The 22524-nt window shown below is 41.1% G+C and overlaps 1 protein-coding gene across 6 annotated transcripts in view; it reads left to right on the plus strand.

The window, feature by feature from the left end:
* Positions 1 to 22524, plus strand: part of APP (amyloid beta precursor protein) — a 259837-nt gene that overhangs the window by 128668 nt on the left and 108645 nt on the right. For all 6 annotated transcript variants that reach the window (XM_032476915.1, XM_032476919.1, XM_032476923.1 and 3 more), the window contains exon 6: positions 14245 to 14447. In XM_032476915.1, coding sequence (XP_032332806.1) covers positions 14245 to 14447 — 203 coding nt within the window. The remainder of the gene's footprint in view (positions 1 to 14244; positions 14448 to 22524) is intronic.

Consider the following 22524-nt stretch of genomic DNA (forward strand, 5'->3'; position numbering starts at 1 on the left):
TCATGGTTTATTTCTCCAGCTCAAACTCTACTTGGATATTTCATAGACATTTGAATTCTATCATGTCCAAAAGAGAGTTCTTAATTCCCACCCTCCCTCACCCACCATGGTTCTCTCAGAGCTGTTCTAAGTCAGTAATGGCTCCTAGGAATTAAAGCTAAGAACCTGGGCTCCTGTTTTCCCTTGCACAAATCCTTTCAGTTCTGGATTCATGCACTTCTTTCCATTTTTTCCAGTATAATCCTAGTCTAAACTACCATTATTTCTTGTTGGAGTCACTGTACTAACTTCTGCTCCCACTGTCTCTTCCCTGTGGACCCGCCCTTTCCACACACACATACACCTTGAGCCATTCTCTGTACAGCAGCCAGGATGTGGAGTGTGCAGAGGGTACATGAAGCCGATCATGGAACTCCCCAGATGAAGGCGTGAGAGTGGCTTTCCGAGTACACTTCAAAAACACAAATACACACAGAAGCTATAATGAGGCCTTTTGTGGCGATGCTGAGTTTGATGTTAATGGGTCACAGTTACTGAACATGTTCTTTGTGCCAGACCCTGGTCCACATTCTTCCTAGTATTAAGCTGTTTCACCCGGCTTCTCTCTAGCTCTTCAACAGCACCCCATACCTCCCTCCCCACTGCTGACTCTGCGTCACACGACTCAGCACGGTAGGCTTCCCTCACCCCAAGACTGCTGAGTCTCTCTCTGTAATGGTTTTTTCCCCACTTGTCTGGGTTTCTCTTCACCTTCAGCCTCAGCTTCTCGAAATGAGTTCCCCAGATCAATCTTTTCAAAACACCCCCCTCCCAATAGTCTCAACCTTAGCAGCTTACTTATTTGGCCTTGACACTAAGTGCACCTTTTCTATTTTATTTTCTTATGCTCTTTCTCTCCCCTGGTGGAGTGTAAGCTCCCTAAGAGCAAGGACCTTATCTGTTTCTCTTTTAGAGCCTCAGAGCTAGCGGAAAGCCTGGTCCACGGTCTGTAAGCACCAACGCATTTGACTGAATGGCTTGTTTTACGCTGTAGTTTTAAACGTAGTGGAATGTCCTGATCAGGCCCTTTAATCAGAACTCGAGACCGTCCTCGCAGGGAATTCTTCACATCGATCTCTGTGTTGGGAAGCAGCATGAATTGTGTGTGTAGAGCATGAGGGGAGCAGGGAGGAAGGGCCTAATTAGACTGCAGAAGGCTAGATTCTGTTTCTAGTTACATAAAGTATCGTAACAGGACATCAGCAATGTGGAAAGTGAGCGGCCATCTGGGGTCCTTCAAGAATGGTAGCTCTTCAATTTTAAAAATCAGAAACAAAAACGTGCAGTGCCGTTTACGTAATGGAAGTGGAAGAACAGTGCCTCCCAGATTTGTGCATTTGTGTCCCAGGTTTCTCATGCTGCATTTGCAGCTGCCCACTGGAGGCCTCTGCGTCAGGTCCTTACAGCGTCTGAAATCCGTCATGGTCAGAGCTGGGCCCAGTCCATTCCATCCGTGGCCATCCATTCTTCCCGCCGTATCCTCTGTTACCATGAGTGACTCTTCTCCAGCCAGGTTCTCCCTCTTGGGGCATCGGCCTTCCCCCTCTCACTAACCCCCTCCATCCAGATGGTCATCGGCTCTGTCATGTTGTTTTCTCGAAGCTCTGATTTCCTGTCTCCTCGACTGGACTCCTCGAGAGCCTTCTCTCCCTCCCACATGTCACACTCCCCATCCCGATCTGTCCTTCATCCTCTGCCAGCTTATACCTGTGGAAATGCAGCAAATCTTGCCACTCTTCTGTTAAAGCCTTTCTGCCGGGCTCTGCACTACTGGTAGGTGAGGGCAAACTTGTTAGCCTTTAAAGCGAAGTCCTTCATAATATACCCGGAGTCTGCGTTCTGCTCACTTCCTGGTGTCCAGTCTCAGCCTCCAGCCTCCCTGAGCTGCTCGCTGCGGATGCTGTGTCAGAGCTGCCCCTCCCTCTCTCTGCGGCGCCCTTTGCATCATCTTCTCTGCGACTGTTTTTTCACTCATCAGTTCCCAGTTCGCCTGTTACCTCCTCGTCCTGTCCTTCCCAGGTCCTCTTAACGGCTAATCTGCTGCAGTTGATGTGCACAACTCTTAGAACGCCCCTTTATGCATGTCTCCGTGTCTGTCCCTGCAGGACTCTGAGCCTGCGGTCAGTGATTGGAACTCCACGAGGCATAGGACCCGAATAAGTAATAGGTCTTTTTAGATTTTTTTTTTCTGAAATAATAAACCCCAAAGAAAACACTGTATATGAAAAACAATACTTTCATTTAGACTATTTTCAAAACCTAGCAACATTAAAAAGGGAAAAAACATTTATATTATAAATAAAAATTATGCCATAGTCTTAATAACAGCAAATAGGTACAGTGTTTGGCTCCCACCATGTGCTTGACATACGTGAACTGCTCACAGCATCTCCTGCGGTGGGGAGTGGTGTCATCCCACATTAAATGAAGGAGCTAAGTCACAGCAGAGTAAGTCACTTGCTCACGGTCACACCAGAGCTGATGGGTGGCTTCCGAAAATAATTATTACCCGGTACCTCCTCTCAACTACCCAGAGAACAAGAACATTCAATTGACCGCAGTATAGTGCAGCATAATTTTTCCTTGAGAAAAGGAGAAGGATTCACAAAAGCAGGTGTTCTTAGCAGTTCTACCTAAGAAGGAATGTGCCTCCACATTCATTCCCTTGCCCTGTGCCTCCTGCATCTGTCGTGTTGAACAAGGAGTGTCGATACTCGGCATTTTGACTCTACACAGTTCTTAGATGTCAGCTACAGGTGCTTTGTAAAGATACACTTACCTACCGAGGCAAGGACATGGCCTTGTTTGTTGGAGGAGGAAGAAAGTAGGCTCACTAATGGAACATGAACTGAAAGTTCCATCTCTTCAAAACGTGCTTTTCCTAAATATTCTGGCTGATCCACCGCTTTCTTGACAGTAACAGGCTACCCTTGTCTTCACCTTTTGTCTTTACCTCCACTGCACAATTTCAAATACTTATTTCAATAAATAGGTGCTAGGGCGGTCATGTAGGACGTGGTAAAGGTCATTAACACTGCTGTATGTTAATGTGAAAGTTGTTAAGAGAGTAAATCGAAGAGTTCTCATCACAAGGAAATATGTGGTTTTTTCCTATTTCTTTAATTTTGTATGCATATGAAATGATGGATGTTTGCTACACTTATTGTGGTAATCATTCCAGAAGTAAAATATATTATGGTTACCAAAGGGGAAAAAGAGGGGGGATGGATAAATTAGGGGTTTGGAACTAACAGGTACAAACTACTATATATAAAATAGATATACAACGAGGTCCTACTGTATAGCACAAAGAACTGTATTTCAGTATCTTGTAATAATCTATAATGAAAAAGAAAATATATGTGTGTGGACGTGAATCACTGTGCTGTGCACCAGAAACTAGCACAGCATTGTAAATCAACTGTACTTCAATAAAAAATAAATAAGTAAAATAAAATAAAGTACTCATTTTAAGCCCTCAGAACAAAAAGACAAGGGAGCCTTGTGGCTTGCTTTCCCTTAGGGATAAATGGTACTCCGTACCACCTGAGGATGGGTGTAGGTGTGCGGGCGGACCTCGGAGACAGTCGTGGGTTCCGTTCCAGACCACTACATAAAGCAAGTATTACAAAAAAACCGAGTCACACAAATTTTTTGATCTCCCAGGGCATATAACTTAAAAGTTACGTGTATACTATACTGTAGTCTGTTTAAAGTAGGCAGTAGCATTTTGTTGAAAAAGACAGTATGCTTACCTTAGTTAACAAGTGCTTTATTGCTAAAAAAAAAAAAAAAAAGCTGCCATTTGAGCCTTCAATGAGTTGTAATCTTTTTGCAGTAGTTAACATCAGAGAGCACTAATCGCAGATCACCATAACAAATATAATAATAATGAAAAAGTTTGAAATACTGTGAGAATTACCCAGATGTGATTCAGAGACACAAGCTGAGCTAATGCTGTTGGAAAAACGCTATTGGCGCAGACAGACTTGCTGCCGCAAACCTGCAATTTGTGAAAAGCGCAGGTACGAGATATGCCTGTATCTGTTTCTTCCTGGGGATGCACCCCACCCTCGCCCCGAGAATCTGGGACAGGACGAGGGCTCCAGGCGGGTTCTGCATGTGCCGGAAGGAGGAGCAGAGGTGCTTGTTGTTGCTTCCCAAGTAGAATGGCTGATTTTTTCACAGGAGACATGAGGTGGGGACCACCGAAGCAGGGAGCTTCTCTCCATTCTAAGGAGCAGGTACTTCACAAGGTGTCCCCAAAAGAATGGTCAGGCTGGTGTCTTGCTCTGTGGCCATCTCGTGCGCAAACCACCTACAGCTTTGCGTTAGTCCCTAGGTGTACAGATGCAGTGGAAAAGGATGCTAGTTACGTAGCCTCAGCTGAAAGGGCGCCTGTTTAGGGCGTGTTCTCTTAATCCTCTCTTTAAAACTCTATAACAGTCCTTGAAGAACCGACTCCAGGGTACCTTACCTAGCCTTCTGCTTTCAGCTTCTCCATAGTCATTGTCACCTGTCACCTGTCAGCTGTATATATGATGGTATAATATCTGCTTTGGTTTCTTTTATCTTCACCTCTGCCACCAGTAGAATATAAGTACCAGGAGGGAATTTTGTCTTTTTTATTCTCAGCAATAACTTTAGTGTCTGGAACAGACCCTCTAAAGCCTAGAACCCACTCAAACATGTTAAATGGCCGAAGATCATATATTTCATGATCATTCTCCACCCCAAATGTACACAGATCACCTATACTTTCCAGCAACCAAGTCTTTGGACACGAGGAATCAGCTCATTCAAAGTTTCCTGGCATAGGGTCTGAGTAACCAAGATTTTATTTCGCATATCAAGATTTTAAAATGACTCAAAGTTTTTATCACCTTCGGTGCTTCTCTTTAATCCTAGTTGGTTCATGAAGCTGTCAGGAAAACAACCTGCTTTTGATTATATATGACTTTTCTTGCCTCCTAGATAGTCTTTAAAAAAGCAATTTAGCTTCTTACTGTAACTACATTCCAAGCTTGATGTTTCTGTGCTCTTGCTAGAGTATCATTTTCCCTCTTTGAATTTTCATGATTTTAAGTTCAGATACATTGGAACTAATGGTATTTCAATTAAAAAATAAAATAAATTTAAAAATAAGTAAAGTTCAGATAGTAAGTATACTAAATACTTTGGTCTGCATCTCAAAAATCCAAGAACATTTTCTACAGAGCCCAAATTGACACCATCTCACCCACGAAATTAACGATACTTTCAAAATATCGTCAGGATAGTTAGATTTTCCCAAAGCCTGAGACATGGGCTTCCCTGCTCACTTTCCACACCAGATCCCGTGCAGGACCTGGACTAACATCTTATATCCTAAATTCTTCTGTTTCAGAACAGTCCTTTTTGCATCATGACACTGATACACTTAAGTTTCCTAGAACCTGCCCATCCTTGGATTCATCTTATGTCCTAGAGATGTTATTTAGATTGTTTATTCCTGGAATATTCTTCTTACTATGAGTATGTACTGAGAAGGCCGAGAAAAGAGAAATTCTTTTTCAAATGTTCTAAACCAGTGTTGCTGCTTACACTAAACCTTGCTTTAATGCTTCTCTTATCTCTTTCCTTTTCTTATTTTTTTAGACATTCACTGAATTAAACAGGGCAGCATTTAAAAGCTGATATGAAGAAAAGTTGATTTTATGCTAAGTCATCACTTTTATCATCTTCCTTAACTTTTCTTTCATGCCTAGCATCTTCCAATGAATACCATTAGTTTTATTCTTGGAATTGGCAGGAATCTTAGTGGCCAATACACACATGAATTTCACACTGGATTCTGCAGTCTTCTGTTCATATAAGGGTGCCATGTAGTAATAGAATTCTGAAAACATAATCTGTAACATAGGTTTGTGGAGTTTTCTTGGGTTTTGTTTTTTGTTTTTTTACTTTAATGATTAAGTCCTTTTGTATTCCCTCTCTTAAGATCTTTCCTAGGACTGCCTGACATCTGACTCTTTTATGTTTTCTAATAAGGAAAATCAAGCTGTGCATGTAATTGTCACAGATTCTGAGTGTTCTGGAGGAATATCTCCGTGGGATTCAGTCATGAGGCCATTCATTCTCTTACACACCTGAGTCACATGCTGTGCCGAGCACTGTGCATGTGGTCTTGGTTTTATTTCTCTCTCATGCAGTATTTACTGTGGGTCAGGTGCTGTTCTGAGGGCATGACAAATATTAACCCATTTGTTCCTTATCATACCCCATGAAACTACTGTTATAAATTTGCCATTTACAGATGAGGATAAGGAGGCACAGAGAGGTTAAGCAATTTGCTCATGGTTACACAGCTGAGATTCAAATCCAGGGGGGCTGGCCCCAGAGTTCATACTTCTAATCACTCCACTGTGCTGAAGCGCCCTGCTTCCTTGGAGCCTGTGTTCTGCCCACTCGGAAGAGGGCAGGAGGTAGGGGTCACTGTTGTTTCTGCCATGCAGAACAAGTTTTAGAACTTGGACATCCTAGAGCCCATGAGGCCTCTCACTTTGTTTTCTTGTATCCTCTTTGTCCTCAAATCAGGACACAGCCCAGCCTCTCACTCGTCGCATTACCCCACCCCCCACCCCCAGCCCACCTTCTATGCCAGAGGTCAGCAGTCTTTCTATAAAGAGCCAGATAATAAATATTTGAGCCTCTGCAGGCCACATGCAGTCTCTGTTACCTGTTTTTCTTTCTGGTTTTTTTCCCCTTCCTTCAGCACTTTAAAAATATAAATATCACCCTGAGCTCACAACATGTACAGGAACGCGTCCTGGGCTGTGGTTTGTCATCCCCTGCTCCATGCATTGCTCATTTGTCCTTCTTTGAGCACTCTCTGTGCTCTTGTCAGCTGATTCTGTTTCTGGTGCTCAGGTTTCCCTCTTCCCCAGCACAGGGCCTTTGCACATGCTCTACCCACTCTGCCTTGTGGAGAGCTGTCCTTGGCCCCCAGACTTCATTAACTTTGGGTTTTATTTAGGGCACGTTTCAGAGACCTTCCTAGTAGATGCCTTGCTGTACACCCCAGATCTGCTCAGAACTGTTATCTACTCATAATTGTTACAACAATAGAAAGTTAACACTTACATGGGTGATGAGGTCGCTGTCTGTCCTTTTGGCTGTTAGCCCCTGGGAGTTCTCCTTGTCCCCCAGTGTGTCTCCAGCTCCCGACACAATGTCCCTAACCAGATTCCCAGGTTCTACTCCGGTCTCCGCAGAGCCCACTCTCCCTGCTGGTTACCCAGCAACCAGACCCATCTTCGAAACAAATCTGATTGAGTCATTTCCATTGCACATAAGTAAATGTGCTATTTCTTACCATAACCAACATGGCCTTGCAGGGTATTGTCCCACCTGTCTGTCTCCATCACCTTAACTTACACTTCTCCTGCCTTGCTCCCCCAAGCTCACTGGCTCTTTGTCGTGTTTTTTCCTTGATGGTGCTGAGCTCACCCTCATGCCAGGACCTTTGCACATGCTCTCACACCTGTCTTAACCATCTGCCCGCCTCGACTCTCTCAGCATTCCAAGTCTCTGTGCCCACAACACTTTCTCAGTGGCCTTCCCCGACCATCCTATTGAAATGCTGCCCCTGACCCCCGGGACACACATCTGTTGTAGCCACTATGGTTAACACATAGGGCTTTCTTTTCTCTGCCATACTTGCGAATAGTTTTTTTTCCCCTTATATTCAATATTTGCTCATATGGTGCGTCCCTCACTAAAACATATTCCAAGAAAGCAGAAGCTTTATCACGTTCAGCCGTCTACCTCTAGCATCTGGAACAGCACCAGGCACTTGGTTAAAGCACGGTCAGCATCGTTGATTGAATCACTGGTATGTGGCATTGACATGTGCTTAATAGAGTGGCTCGATGGATGAGTGAATTAATGCATTACCACTTTTTTTGCTTATTATCAATTTACATCTCCCTCTCAATCCAAGACTTCACTATTCACTGACTAAAGAAAAAGTATCTGAACAGCTGGTCTCCCCAGTTGCATATCCCTCACTGTCAAGCTCAGAGCCTGTGTGAAAGTCTGGTGTAGTCAAGCCCGTGTACTTGCTGTTCCTGGTTGGGCATTGTCTGGGTATCCCCACCTGGTCCTCACACCCACTTTTTATGTCCCACCTGCTCAGACACCTCTAGCTCACAATGTTCACTTTCCCCTTTGAACTTCTGAAGCATTTAGTACTCAGTGTGTCTGCTACACGGGAATTAGTGTAGATGCTCTTGCCCAGAATAGGCATTTGTTAAATGTCTAAGAAGGATGGTACATCCTAGTTTAGATTAAGGCTGTGACCTGTCTAGCTCACCCTTAATGCCTGAGTCATGAATTTTTGGTCTCTCAGGTTAGTCCTTATCTTCCTACAGCAGGAGTGTGACCTGGGGCGGGCGGGGGGGGTAAGCTTGTGACAGTTTACAAGGGAGGCTTTTAGCTACAGATAACCAAAACCCAGTCGTTAACATTTGCAAAATTCAAACCCCCAAATTTATCCTTTCCCACCCCTTTCCTCCTGGTAACCATAACTTCAGTTTTAAAAAAATTAAAAAAAAATAAACAGTCGTTAGTGGTTGGAGCGCTGGGCTGCTGCTGTGATACAGAGATACCACCTTTTTGTATCTTTCCACCCCAGCATCCTAATCAGCTTCTGCAAACTAATGTTTGTCACCTAACAGTTGACAGATGGCTGTCGCCCCTCCAGATGGAGAGAAAGTAGAAGGTAAAAGAACAAAAGCGCTCTGAACATCAGCAGGAACCTTCTCATCTGGAAAGGAAAAGCCCTCCTCAGAGCCCCACCTGGAAGTCCAGGCAGGGGTCTTTTGGCGTCTGTGATGCGGAAGCATGTCAGTCACGTGGCCTTCCCTGCCGGCAAGGGCATGGAGTGTTCGTTTTCTTACTTTCTCTGGTCAAAGAAGCCACGGGGAAAGGAGTTAGGAATGCGTTTGGGGTAGCTTACAAACCGTTTCTGCTGCAGGGCACTTTTCAGGAGAGAAGGTTAATTAAATTCTCAGAGATCGTTTCATTGAAAAATCAATATACCCATTACCTAAGGAATGTCATCAAAACAACTGTGCTGAAACTCAGTGGACTGCTAAAGAGAAAGCTGTGGGGAATCAGTTTTTAAATGATGTTACCTGTAGGTAACAGAGATTCTAAGAGTACAACATTAAAAGTAGATAACTTTTTTTTAGTAATTATCAACATATGGTAGATTGAATTTTCTGAGCATCGAATTCATTTACAAAATATCTAGACTATCTAAATGAATTAATTAATTAATTTAGAGAGTTAGTTACTTAACTAATTCAATGAGGTGATGTTTGAAGGAGCCGTAGATTTATGAATCATAAACTTTCTTTTCTTTCTTTCTTTTTTCTTTTTTTTTTTTTTTTTTTTTGCATCCAGCTCCTTATAAGGGGGGTGTAGAGTGGAGGTATATTTTTTTCAGATTTGGAGACCCTGAAAATAACGATTTTATTAATTAACACGCTCTTATTCAAGACCAGTGGTGAGGGTATTTACAAAGAGTGAGGCGTCACAGTAGCAGAGTCCTCTCCCTTTTTATGCTTCATGCTGAACTGTGATGCACGTAAAGAGAAATGCACATAAAACACAGGTCTACAGCTCGATGGATTTGCAAAACTCACCACAACCAGATAGCCGACAGCCGGGTCAACACAGAGCCTGACTTCAGCCCCCAGAAGCCTCTCTCCTGTTCCCTCCCAGTCACTAACCTTCCCTTTGCCAAAGTGTAACAACAGCTCCTCTGAGTTCTACCGGTGGTGAGAAGTCATTGTTTTCATAGTTTATATAAATGGAAAAAGACAGTGTATCCTCTTGTATGTCTGGCTTCTAATGGTGCCTTTAAGTGGAAAAGAGACGGGTTTTTTTCTTATTTAGCTGTCCTCCCCTCAAAACATTTGCTCAGAACCATGAAGAATTGACTTCCTTTCCTTTATATTTTCTGACATTTTCTAGCAACTTCTGATTTTCCTAATTCAGCAGCAGTGCTGGGAACTGCTTTCCTCCAGGATAAACTGACTTATCCAGTCATTGTACCTTTCAGGCTAAACTGGCGGCGCTAAGACCTGGGGCAGAAGGGGTGGGAAAGAACTGTCTGTTTACAGTTTTTGTTTTATTTTCTCCCTGTTCCCAACTCTGGGAGACTCCTTCCCCTTTCTAGATCACCACGGAAGTGTCTGAGTAGCTTCCTGTTGAGACTTGTCCGTCTGGTCCCAGGTTGGTCCTTACATTTCAAGAACCGACAGCTGTTCTGTCTGACTCTCCCCCCATCACTGCTGTACAGTCAGGTCTCGTGGTTGTCCAATTCATATAAACCATGGAGACCTGCTTTCTCTCTGCCATTTCCTCTCCTTTGTCCTATGAAGGGGAAGCAAAAAAGACTCAGTCTTAGAGACAATGAAAGAATAAATATAGACTTTTTTTTTTAAGAGAATGCAAATGGTGAATTGAATTGTTTTGCGTGACTTAAACAAAAAGGAATTAAAACTAGTATGGGAGTCAAACACTCTCACTCTCTAAAGGAAATACCAGGGGGTCAAATGGACTCTGTCAAGGTCAGGCTTAAATCCCCTTTGTGATGCAGTGTCTCCTTCACCAAACTGAAGTCTTGTGTGCCAACACGCACGATTTTGTCATCAGTGGTTTATTTCCTCATAATAATGTCCCTTTGACCCTTTACTCTTCTTATTAAATTCAGACACTCCTGAGGGGATGAGCATTTTTAGATAGTTCCTCTTTCTTTAGAAGTGTTTCTTATTACTGGAATTTAAACGCTGTAAAAGGCTGTCTACTGTAAATTGACATATGCTGAAATATGTGAATGTGATATGAATGTTCCACCGTGTTACCAGGGGACTGCGTTACTGTAAGTTGTTTGATTGTTTGTAAGGAAGTTGCTTTATGATTCTCAGCATCTCATTTCCATAAACTTCCTTGCATTTTCTTCTGCTGTGATCAGCTCTCTAAAAACCTACTCACCTTAATCACATCACAGAATGACATTGTCCAGCAGTTAAAAAGGAGGGTAGAAAAGTAATTTTTTCCCCTTTCTGTGTTTCCAGATATTTATGAAAACTGCAGTTAAAAATTGTAATGTTGGTCGGTTGGGCATTCTTTGGGAAGATGCCACATTCATTAAAACATAACTGTGTGCTGCTGTTTTAATAGTGTCCAAATAGATCACTGAATTCATGGACATCTAAATTTAATTCCAGGAATCAAAGCTATGGTAATAAGAACTGGACCCGAGTTCTCTTAGGCGAAGTAATTTAATTCCTCCGCCAGCTGAACCATCATGGATCTCGAGTCCTTGTTATTATGCCAGTAAATTGCTCAGGCAGATGCAGTGATGGGTGATAGGCATCTATTTCACTCTTTCCTGGCCAGACACATACCAGAATGCAGATCACTTAAAACACAGCTGTTTTCATAAGCATGTTTTCTGTTTGGAGTTTTAAATGCAACATGTCAGTCTTAACAGAGACTGTTGGGGGAGGTCCCTGGGGATACCCGGGTCGTGTTTTCACCATCCCACCTGGAAGCACAGTGCTGTCCTAACCCTGGATCACACACCTGGATCCTGTCACTCCACTCCTGCTTCAAGACAGCATGCATTCATCACGGTTTAAGGGGAAGACGCTTTTGATTGGGTTTCCCCCCCTGGTTTAACCTGAATTTTCCCCCAAATTTAGAGAACTATATAGTGTTGGTGCCTACGATCTTGTACTGAATACGAAAGATAGCCCCAACACACTAAACTGGCTGATGGCATAGATTAAGTCATCTTTATTTTATTCACTTCACTTCATTTATTCCATTAATAATGACTTATTTATTGATAGATTATTACTATTAATGTTATTCTGTCTGATAAATTGCACCTCATTCTTATCTTTAGCCACATGCTTCAACTTCTTTGGATAAGTTCATTTATTATCCATTTCTCATATTTAATCTGGATTAGAAAGACGTTCCACTTGGGGTGGGGGGTTATACACATATGCAATAGTCCTTTAAATTCTGAGTTAGTCAGGGAATTCCCTCTTCACATATCTTTCTCTTTTTCACCCTCAGCATTTGTGGCTATCTTATCAGACTTTCAGTATTTGAAAGCCTTCTACCATCTTCCTTTCTGGCTCCCTACACCACTCTTTTCCCTGCCATTTTTGAAATCCGATTTTCTGTACAATGCGGAACTCACACTAGCATCCCAAGGCTTCATGTTGTGGCTGATACCAACCCCCCAGCTTCCTGTCACTTTTCCCAACAGGGAGCTTCTCCCTGTAGGCAGGCATCAGCTCTGGGCTAAAATTTAAATGTCAACAAGGCATAAATAAATCCTTTTCCTTTGGTGCTACTTACCAAATAGGACCTGTGGCAGATGCTCTGGTGAGCTGACATCCTCCAGCACATCTACATCTTTCTCCTGTATGGGTTTTGTGATCTGATCAAGGGTGAAATTTCTATTTCTCCTCTCCAGCCAGATGACACGTGATACGCTTTCACTATTGAACACTTACATTCCAATCTTTATTTGTCATCTTCCACATGCTCTCGACCACGTCTGTACTGGTAGGTACATGACTGCCGCAAGAACATCCTACTAGGACTTAACTGATTTTGTTCCAGATGTGGTCTTCTTTGGCCATCCACATTTGCAGACTTATTACTTACCAGTCTGATTAAGTATGTACATGTTTAATGCCATAAATACTACTCCTGACCCCCTTGCCAATTACGCTGTGACTTACTGCCTGTCTGCTACCATTATTCTCAGTATTGCATATGTCAGAACATTGTCCCCCAGCCATCAGCATCAGTATCACCTGGGAACTTGTTCGAAATCCCAATTCTCAGCCCTCATCCCAGACCACTGATCAGAAACCTGGGGGTGGTGCCTGGTGATCTCTGTTTTAATAAGATTTTCGGGTGCATCCTTCTGATACTCACTGAAATTTGAGAACCACTGAAATATCTGATATTCTAGAACGTTTACACAACTAGCAAAAAGGAACACGGCTGTAGTTTCAATAGTTTCATACAACACTTCACCATTTTACACTTTTAAGCATATAACTCAGTGATGTTAAGCACATTCAAAATGTTGTGTAACCATCACCTCCATTTCCGAACTTTTTCATCATCCCAGACAAATAAGTGGAATCATTTTATATTTGTCCTTTTAAATTCAGCTTATTTCACCTAGCATAAGGTTTCCAAGGTTCATCCATATTGTAACATGTATCAATACTTCGTCCCTTTTTATGTTGAATAATGTTCCATTAGGTGCACAGACTACATTTTGTTGGTATATTCAGCTGACCATTGAGTATTACAGATTTATTTAAGCCAATTTCTTCTTCCCTCTCCCATTCCAGTTTAAACTTTCAATAGCCATTTTGAACCAGTTTCCACCTCCCTTTACTGAATATCTACTATGCAAGTGCTGTGTGCTGTCTTCTCATACATTACAAGAGGTCATCCCAGTAATACAGTAAACTCTGTTTTGTTCCCCCTCCCCCACCCCAGCCTTTTTAATAGACTTCATTGTTTAGAGCAGTTTTATGTTTAGAAAAAATTCGAGCAGGAAGTACAGAGTTCCCTCTGCCCCTCCCCCATTATTAACATTTTGCATCAGTATTGTACACTTGAACCAATGTCGATGCATTATTATTCACTTGAAGTTCATCGTTTACATTAGAGTTCACTTTTCGTGTCGTATGGTTCTGTGGGTTTTGGCACATGATGTTGTGTATCCACTGACTGAGTATCTTACAGAGCAATTTCACTGCCCTGTGCTCTGCCTTTTCATCCTTTCCTTCCTCACCACAGACTCCTAGCAACCACTGATCTTTTTTATGGTCTCCATAATTTTGCCTTTTCCAGAATGTCCTATAGTTGGAATCATGGTATCCTCGTTTTGCAGCTGCGCAAACTAAAAAGAGCTGTGCTCAAGGGTAAAAAGTTGCAGACCTACTGAGCTGGGATTCATACTCTGACCTGCTGGCTTCGAACCTTGTGTGTGTGTTTAACTTAGCACCACATTCCTTCTTAAATTTCCAAAATTCCTTGTCATTTTTTTTTTCCATTCCTGAAATTTGTTGAAATGACTCTTGTGGTTATTTCTCTTTCCTGCTCCAGTGAAGACAAAGTCGTGGAAGTAGCCGAGGAGGAGGAGGTGGCTGATGTGGAGGAAGAGGAGGCAGAGGATGACGAGGACGATGAGGATGGTGAAGAAGTAGAGGAAGAGGCTGAGGAACCCTACGAAGAGGCCACAGAGAGAACCACCAGCATTGCCACGACCACCACCACCACCACGGAGTCCGTGGAAGAGGTGGTCCGAGGTAACCCACTCTTTTTTTTTGAAATAGACTATTTTTTTAGAGCAGTTTCAGGTTCACAGCTGAACTGAGCAGAAAATACAGAGTTCCCACATAGCCCTCCCCACCCACACATATATACTCCCCTACCCTCAACATCCCTCCACTCTTGAATTTTCCTTCTCAGGGGAAAAGGAAGCCTGTCACACCAGAGTTTGAAATTTCTCTCCAACCTACCACCACTGCCGTCCTCAACCACAAGTAAAAATTCCACAATAACAAAGCTATCCTATTCTTGTTGAACTCTTTTTGGTTTAACAAGCAGTCCAACAATTCATTTCAAATCACGTGAAATCCTGCTATTACAGGCTATTCTGTGCCTGTGTGTATGCTTCTTGGCACATTGTTGGGCAGAACCCTACCTAACTGGGCGCCATGTCATTTGACAAAGGCCGAGTTGGGGGACCTCCTTGGCGTTCTCCTGACAGTGGTGTTTATTACACTCCGTTGTCTTTGCCTCTTCCGCCTCCTAGACTATGAGCTCCTTGATGTCAAAGGCTGAATTTTACTTAGTATGGTGCAGAGTGCCTGCCTTAGAGAAAATTTTCAGTATATCTTAGTTGAGTAAGTAATTGCGGTTAGATTTCACTAAAGCAGAAGAAGGGTATTTGGTAAGTATCGCATTATTGTTTGCTGTGAAACTTAACTTGTATGACTTATGTTGTCTTTCCATTATCTTATTGGGGGAAGTGACAGTGCCTTCTCAGAGAGGTAGATGTATCTTTAAGATCTTAGACTTTCTTTTTCTGTTTAGTTAAGCTCTTATTGGAAAGGTTAGAAACTGAATGAACTAAAAGACTTCCTTCTTGTCTCCATGAAATAAAAACAAGCATTCTGTTTACATTAAACAACCAAAACTAGTGAATCTTTGGGTATGCCTTCCTTAAAGGGTGTGCATTTGTTGTGCAAATTGTAAAAGATGGCTCTAGAATCAGATTGAATGAATATATACAGAATTATTGAGTTTTAATGTATTGCAAATACTTTTAAAGTCTATCCACAAATGTTACAACATTGTAAGTCTTGCTTTCACTTTTATTGATTTCAGCTCCATTGTTAAATTGGAGCTTAAAATGGGATACTTTTTTTTTGCCTCAAGTAAGTTATTAATGATCATTGTAGTATCTTCTTCCCTTCACTGCATCTTTTATAACTTTATTAAGGTATAATTTACATGTAAAATTCACTCTTTTTAAGGGTATAGGCATATAATTCAGTGGCATTAATAACTTTATCAAACTGTGAAACCATCACCATAAACCAGTCTTAGCACATTTTCATTATCCAGTAAGAGCCCTCACACCCACTCGGTTAATCCTTGCTCTCACTGCCAGCCCCAAGCAACCACTAATCTACTTTACATCTCTACAGATTTGCCTTTTCTCAACATTTAATACAAGTAGGGTCACACATGGCCTTTTGTGTCTGGCTGCTTTCGCTTAAGATAGTAGTTAAGGTGAAACTTACTAGGCAGAATAACATTAATAATAACCTATCGATAAATAAGTTCTGCATTTCTTTAACTTGAAACTTTTAAAACTGAGATTCTGACTTGAACACTCAGAGTTAGCTTAAAAAATCTATTGGGAGTATCACATATACTATAGAAATTAACATATAGTACAAGATAGATTGTTTAACTTTATCATCTACTTAATGGCAACTCCTTGCATTTAAGTAAATGCACATTTTGTTTGAGCCACTGTTTTTCAAGTACACAAGATACTCTTTCCCAGGGTCTTTTCCATGCCCCTCCTGGGATCATTGGTGGCAGATCGTCTACATGAACTTGTTAGCTTCTATTTTCCTAGCGTGGAAAGGACAGATTTTTCAGGGCTTCTTTTTCTTGAAACCTAAAAGACGTGTGACTGCATACTACAGCAGCGAATATTCTGCTGCGGGACTCCAGGTCTTGTGATCTCCATCAAGATAGCTGTCTGCATAATCAACATTGCCCACTTGCTCACATTTGTTTTTGGAGTACCTCTGTGGTACAGGCCATTTTGCTGGGCTCAGTGGATCGATCAAACTGAGAATACACAGGGCAGCAGACCCTCATGGGCGTTCATGTCTAGTAGGAAGCATAGGTCAAAGAAATGTGACGTCTGTGTTGCAAAACCTACAAGCCCAGAGCCTATTTCAAAGAATAAGAGATTGATCAGAGAAGGGTCTATGAAAGAGATGGCACTTGAAGGAGAACTGGAAAGGCTCGTGGTGGAGCTCCTGATGGGTTTTCTTGTAGCCTCCTTTAGAGTCAGTAGGAAGAGGAAAACCAATGTGGTGCCTTGGCAAGGCACATGGCATGCTTGGGAGACAGGGTCAGTCCAGTTTAAACTGGAGCAGATAAATATGCCATAAGAAGGTTACAGGATATTAGGTTGGAACTAAATTGTGGAGACCTTCAATGCCAGGCTGGCAAGTGTGGATCTTAACCAAGAGTGGTCAATTCAGGACCTACTGTGTGCTGGGGGTTTTTCTAGTAGAAACAGTGAAGAGATTTTGTTCTCTGTTACTGCTGTTGAGGGGATGGATGAACAGGGAGGACATAATTTATGCAGTGTATGAGAGAATGCCGCATAAATTTATGCCTGTATTTCAGACCAGGACAGAATTCTCTTGGGATAATATGGTCTTGTTAAATTCTGAGTAAATCCAGTTCTTGCTTCAGTTTTTCTCCAAATGTAGCATTGTTAGGTATTAAGATAGAACAGAGGGACAAATATGTTGTAGTATTTTTTTATAGAAAGACAAAGCAATTAAAGGAGAATTTAGGGGAAAAAATCTCAGGCTAAAGATAAAAAAAAAAAGAAAAAGTAGCCTTAAAAGATAAGTTAATAATGCTGATGTCAAGAAGAGCATTAAAAGTTACCTCTATTTGTTTTTTTTTTTTTTTAAGATTCCAAATACAAGTGATATCATATGGTATTTTTCTTTCTCTTTCTGGCTTACTTCACTTAGAATGATGGTCTCCGGGTCCACCCATGTTGCTGCAAATGGCATTATTTTATTCTTTTTTTAATGGCTGATTAGTATTCTATTGTATACATATATATATGTATGTGTGTATGTGTATGTGTATATATATATATACACATACACACACACCACATATTCTTTATCCACAGAGGAAAGAAAGGAGGTGGGAAGGGATAAATTGGGAGTTCAAGATTTGCAGATACTAACTATTATATATAAAACAGATAAATAACAAATTTCTACTATATAGCACAGGGAATTATATTCAATATCTTGTAGTAACCTATAATGAAAAAGAAGATGAAAACGAATATATTTATGTATGTATATGACTGAAACATGCTGTATACCAGAAATTGATGCAACAGTATAAACTGACTATATACTTCAATTTAAAAAAAAGAAAAAAAGGTAACCTTCTAAAAGCAAATAGTTGATCATTTAGCGGTATCAGCTATTAATGCTAGGAATAAAAGAGCCTTTAATGGGAATCCATCCACCCATCTAAGACTCCTGAAATGGACAAAAGCTGTCACTGAGGCAAGTCCTTCTGGGAAAGGAACCTTAAGAGGAGAAACATGTTATGGTATATTGCATCCGTGTCAGAGTTTTCTGTATTCCCAGCTAATTCCGATAAAGAAGTCAAAGCTCTAGATGGTGACAGTAAAGGGGCCAGCTACCTAGAGCCCTTTCCCTCCACACCATTGGTGTGGAAGATGAGTTACAGCTCTTCCCTGGTGAAGAATGATGGGTGCCGTAAGTGATGGCTCACCTTGTGAACTCTCACTACAAGTTGCCCGATCCTGGGCTGAAAATAAAACCTGGAAATGACTTGAAGAGAAGAGAGATTGAAAAGAGGCTTACAATCTAGTTTCCAATGTTAATGTTTCAGTGCCCAAGAGGAAGTGTGATTTACAACCGTGCTTAATAAGAAAGTTGTTTCTTCATTACCAACATATTGCTACTAATACGAGTCTTTAATGTGCTTCAATAAAAATATTAAAAAATTTAGAAAACTCTATAGTTTTGTAACCTGTTAAAATTTGAAAGACAGGAGCAGAGGAAGGGAAAACAGGACATTTCAGCATGGTCATAAAACGTTCAGCCATATTGTATTAGAATCATTGATACCAACATGCAAGGTGTTAGTTCCGACTGTGTCACTGATTCCAGAGGAGAGAGGGCTTGTGGGGAAGTGAGCACAACATCCGTTTGGCTTTAGGATCTCTGGTTTTGACCTAGGGGAGTAAGCCAATGCCACTTTGAGTACAACAATAGTATATGAGACACTGGCTCCCAGTTTCCTGTGTTTTGATATAGGATTGCATTTCATGAACCTAAGACATCGGGGTAATCTGTGACTCAACCATGAGTTCTAAACTCTGATTCAATATGGGTATTTTAATAAATGACATAGTCTTTGATTTAATCTAGCCAGTTTTGGCCATCCAGAGTGACCTTTTTTTCCCCTAATGTTCATTGATTCAGCAAATACATATTCTGCCTCTGCTGATGGTCGGGCACTTTCCTCCTGTGGAAGGTATCATGGGGGAGTTGGCTATCACTGTTGTGACAGATGAGGCATCAGGCTGGAATTTCTTGTGTTTTCAGAATCACCACTCCCCTTGCCCTTTGGGGCAGTGATTCCTTTAATCCTTGAATATGCTGCATGGTTGAAATTTTACTTCCCCATTTAAAGCCAAGGTAGCTAAAGCTGAGAGAAATTTTTAAAAAACTGTCCATGGTCACACAGCTGGTCAGTGGTGAAGCCAGGATTTGCAGGATATTTCTACTACCCTAATGTCAAGCTTTTCTTTTTCCTTTTGTTTATGAATACACACTAGTTCAGTTTAACCTGTGTTCCCTCGTAAAAGTGTATTCCTTCACTATAGACATATATTCATCTTACTATTATTTCACTCTGAGCATTTCCTAAATTTTAGAATTCTTATTTAAATAATAATAATTATTATTGTTATTATTATATTATAATCTATTATTATTATATCAAATGATGGCTATGGCTCACAGGTTGGCAAACTCTGGCCATGAGCTGAATCTGGCCTGTCATCTGTTTTCTAATCAAAAGGTTTTATTAGGACACAGCCAATCCTATTTGTTTTCACATTATCGATGGCTGTTTTCCTAGTCCAGAGACAGAGTTGAGTGGTTTGCAAAAGACACCATGGGGCCTGCAAAGCTGAAAATATTTACTATCCAGGCCTTTACAGGAAACCTCTGATACTGATCATTTGAAAAATACTAGAAGGTTTTAATATTTCACATACTACCATAACAAGTTAATTTCATCACGGTAGTTTTCTTAGGGTGAGAGGCAGACGAGTCAAGTGTTTAAAGAGAGAACTTAATAATTTTAGGGCCTTGAGCCAGTTAAGTGAGACTTACCTTGGTAAGTCTGTTTTTTCATGTGTGTTTCATAGATGCTAGGATGATGGTGCATTTTTTTTATATGAATTACTTTAGATGATCCATGTTAAGCACTTAATCGTGTAATGCCTGGCACCTTCTAAATATTCCAATTTGTTTACAAACACAGGCTGTTTAGAGTTGAATCCTGGCTTTACAACCTACTAACTGTGTAGATTTGTGTCAGTGAAATAATCTCCATGGCTCATTGCTTCCCTCTGGAAAATGGGATTTAACAATACCTACCTAATTTTAACCACTTTGTGAGGATTAAGTGAAGTAATCCACGGGAAACACTTAGCACTGTTCCTGTTAGACAGTAAGTGCTCAGTTAACCTAAGCGGCTATGATTGCTGTGGTTACAAGCATCATTTTGATTCTCCAGAAAACTAGTGTTTGCTACTAATTAGAAATGTCAAAGGTAAGCCAACAGAGTATCTTTTTAAAATATAAAAAGCCTAACTGTGAAGTATCCATTTTTATGAGAGAGCTGATATTCATGGACATATGTTAAGGACAAAAACAACGTAAACTTGGTTTCTTGATTAAAATACCTTTTGTGAATGTACTGTATATTTAAATATCTGCAGTTAAATTTTATGTCTGGCTGAAAATTGAACCAAGATAGCATTAAACTGCCACTGCATTTCAGGATAGAGTTTCATTTCTTGAAGGTATTTTAAACCCCTTGGAAGTTCTTCTTTTAAATGAACAGAGACACCGATAGAGGTGGCACTTTCAACTTACCAATATGATGATGAAGTTTACAAGTTTGATCTAAATGTTGCTTGCCTTGGGCTAGGTGACCGAACTCCACAGAATTAAATTATTGTTCTTCTCCCTCTGGTAACCATTAATACGTGAGATTTACTGCCATGCATTCCACCACCACCAAGGCACTCCTAGGTACTGGGTGCTACACCCGTTGCCTGGGGTGCAGGGGTATGCGGGGGGTGGCTTGCTCAGGTTGCTTCCATAGCTGCACACTCACTCTTGGGGAGAAACCAGTCTCTCTGGCCTGGCTAGGGAGGAACTTTGGAGGCACAGGGGAAGGCAAGTGCTCAGCCTAGAGACAGAAGTTTCAATCAACTACAGCATTGCCAAGGAAATTAGCATTTGAGTGATTTTTGAAGGAGAAGGAATTTGCCAGTTAACAGAGCACCAAATAGAACAGATCCAGGAAGTCTCATAAATAAATCAGAGCAGCTTGCATTGATCAAGGGCAGAGCAAACAGAGCTTAGCCTGATTCTCACGTCTCCAGTGTTACCTATTTGTAATGGACGTGCCACTTAGAAGGTATTCCATAATTCACTAACAGGATTCTTGCTTCTCATTCACGTTTAACTTTTTGCAAAATTTGGAGAAAACTGTGAGCTTGACATGCTGTGAACGTGGAAATGTACTCACTGTACCTTCGCTGGGGGCCTGGTAGCCGCACACTGGCCCACGATGAAAATAAAGCTCCATGTCGGGTTTGGGAGCCGGGCAAAGAGATAATGGCTGCTCCTATTAGAGGAAGCCTTCACCTCTCCTGTGTGTTATGACCACGGGCAAGTAAGATCCACTCCTGTTCCCGGACCAGAATCTAGCATCCTTTCAAATGATGTTGAGAGAACGGGCATCAGCACTGGCCATAGATGTGATTGGTGGCAGCCTATTATTTTGTGCCCCATGGCACCGGTCATTGATTTTGAGATGTTTGATATATGCTTTGGTAGAGGTGGACTAAAGCATGGCTTTGACAAACTTCTTTCCATGTAGTGTAATGGTCTCGATGTAAAAGCCCACTCAGAGAGTTAGCTTAAAATGTGAGAGTGAGAAACAGAGCCATATAAAAAATCACATGTGATGTGTATATGTATATAATTTTCTATGTTTAGTAATAAATTTATTGAAATACAAGTTGCATACCATAGAGTGTAAAGTCAGTGGTTTAGTATATTCAGAAAGATCTGTGTTACCACATAGAAAATTATACTTTTGAACTTGATTTTGCTTGAAATTTTCCGTGGCTAGTAGTGCTTTGTTTCCACCTTCCACACTGTTTTATTTGTGTCAAGCTTCTTCAATTCAATGTTAGAAGAGGAAATAATCAGCTAAAGATACTTATTTTAATAAATTGTGTTTCTTTATTAGGGCAATGTTTATTTATGTTTATTTAATAGGGCAAAATTACTAAAATGCGGCATGAATCCTGGTATTTACTTGGGCTGTGGTTGAGTTTCTCGACTCAGTGTTGTTCATGTTTTAGGCTGGACATAATTTATTAAAGGTTTTATTATTAAAAATTGTTTAAATGTATTTATTAAAAATTCAGTAAATTTTTTTTTTAAATTCCAGCCCAATTCAATTACAGGCCAGAAACCACATTTTTAAAAAATACTGGTCTTTCTCAGTTGCTGTTCAAAAAATATACAAAGGCCTACAATTGAATTTCCTCAACACAGAGCTTGCAATTAAGAAAAAAATCAAACCTAGTAAAAGAAATCCAGCACATGAAAAAACAGTTCATTTAAACATGCATGTCATTTTCACAGGCACGCCTTTTTAGCTAATCCACGTGTCCAATTGAGTAGACGTTCTGATTCCTTGGGCAGGTAGCAGCTGTGTGTTTTAGTGGAAATCTTCAGTCCCCTT

Source organism: Camelus ferus, chromosome 1, assembly GCF_009834535.1.
Source record: "Camelus ferus isolate YT-003-E chromosome 1, BCGSAC_Cfer_1.0, whole genome shotgun sequence".
Classification (NCBI taxonomy): Eukaryota; Metazoa; Chordata; class Mammalia; order Artiodactyla; family Camelidae; genus Camelus; species Camelus ferus.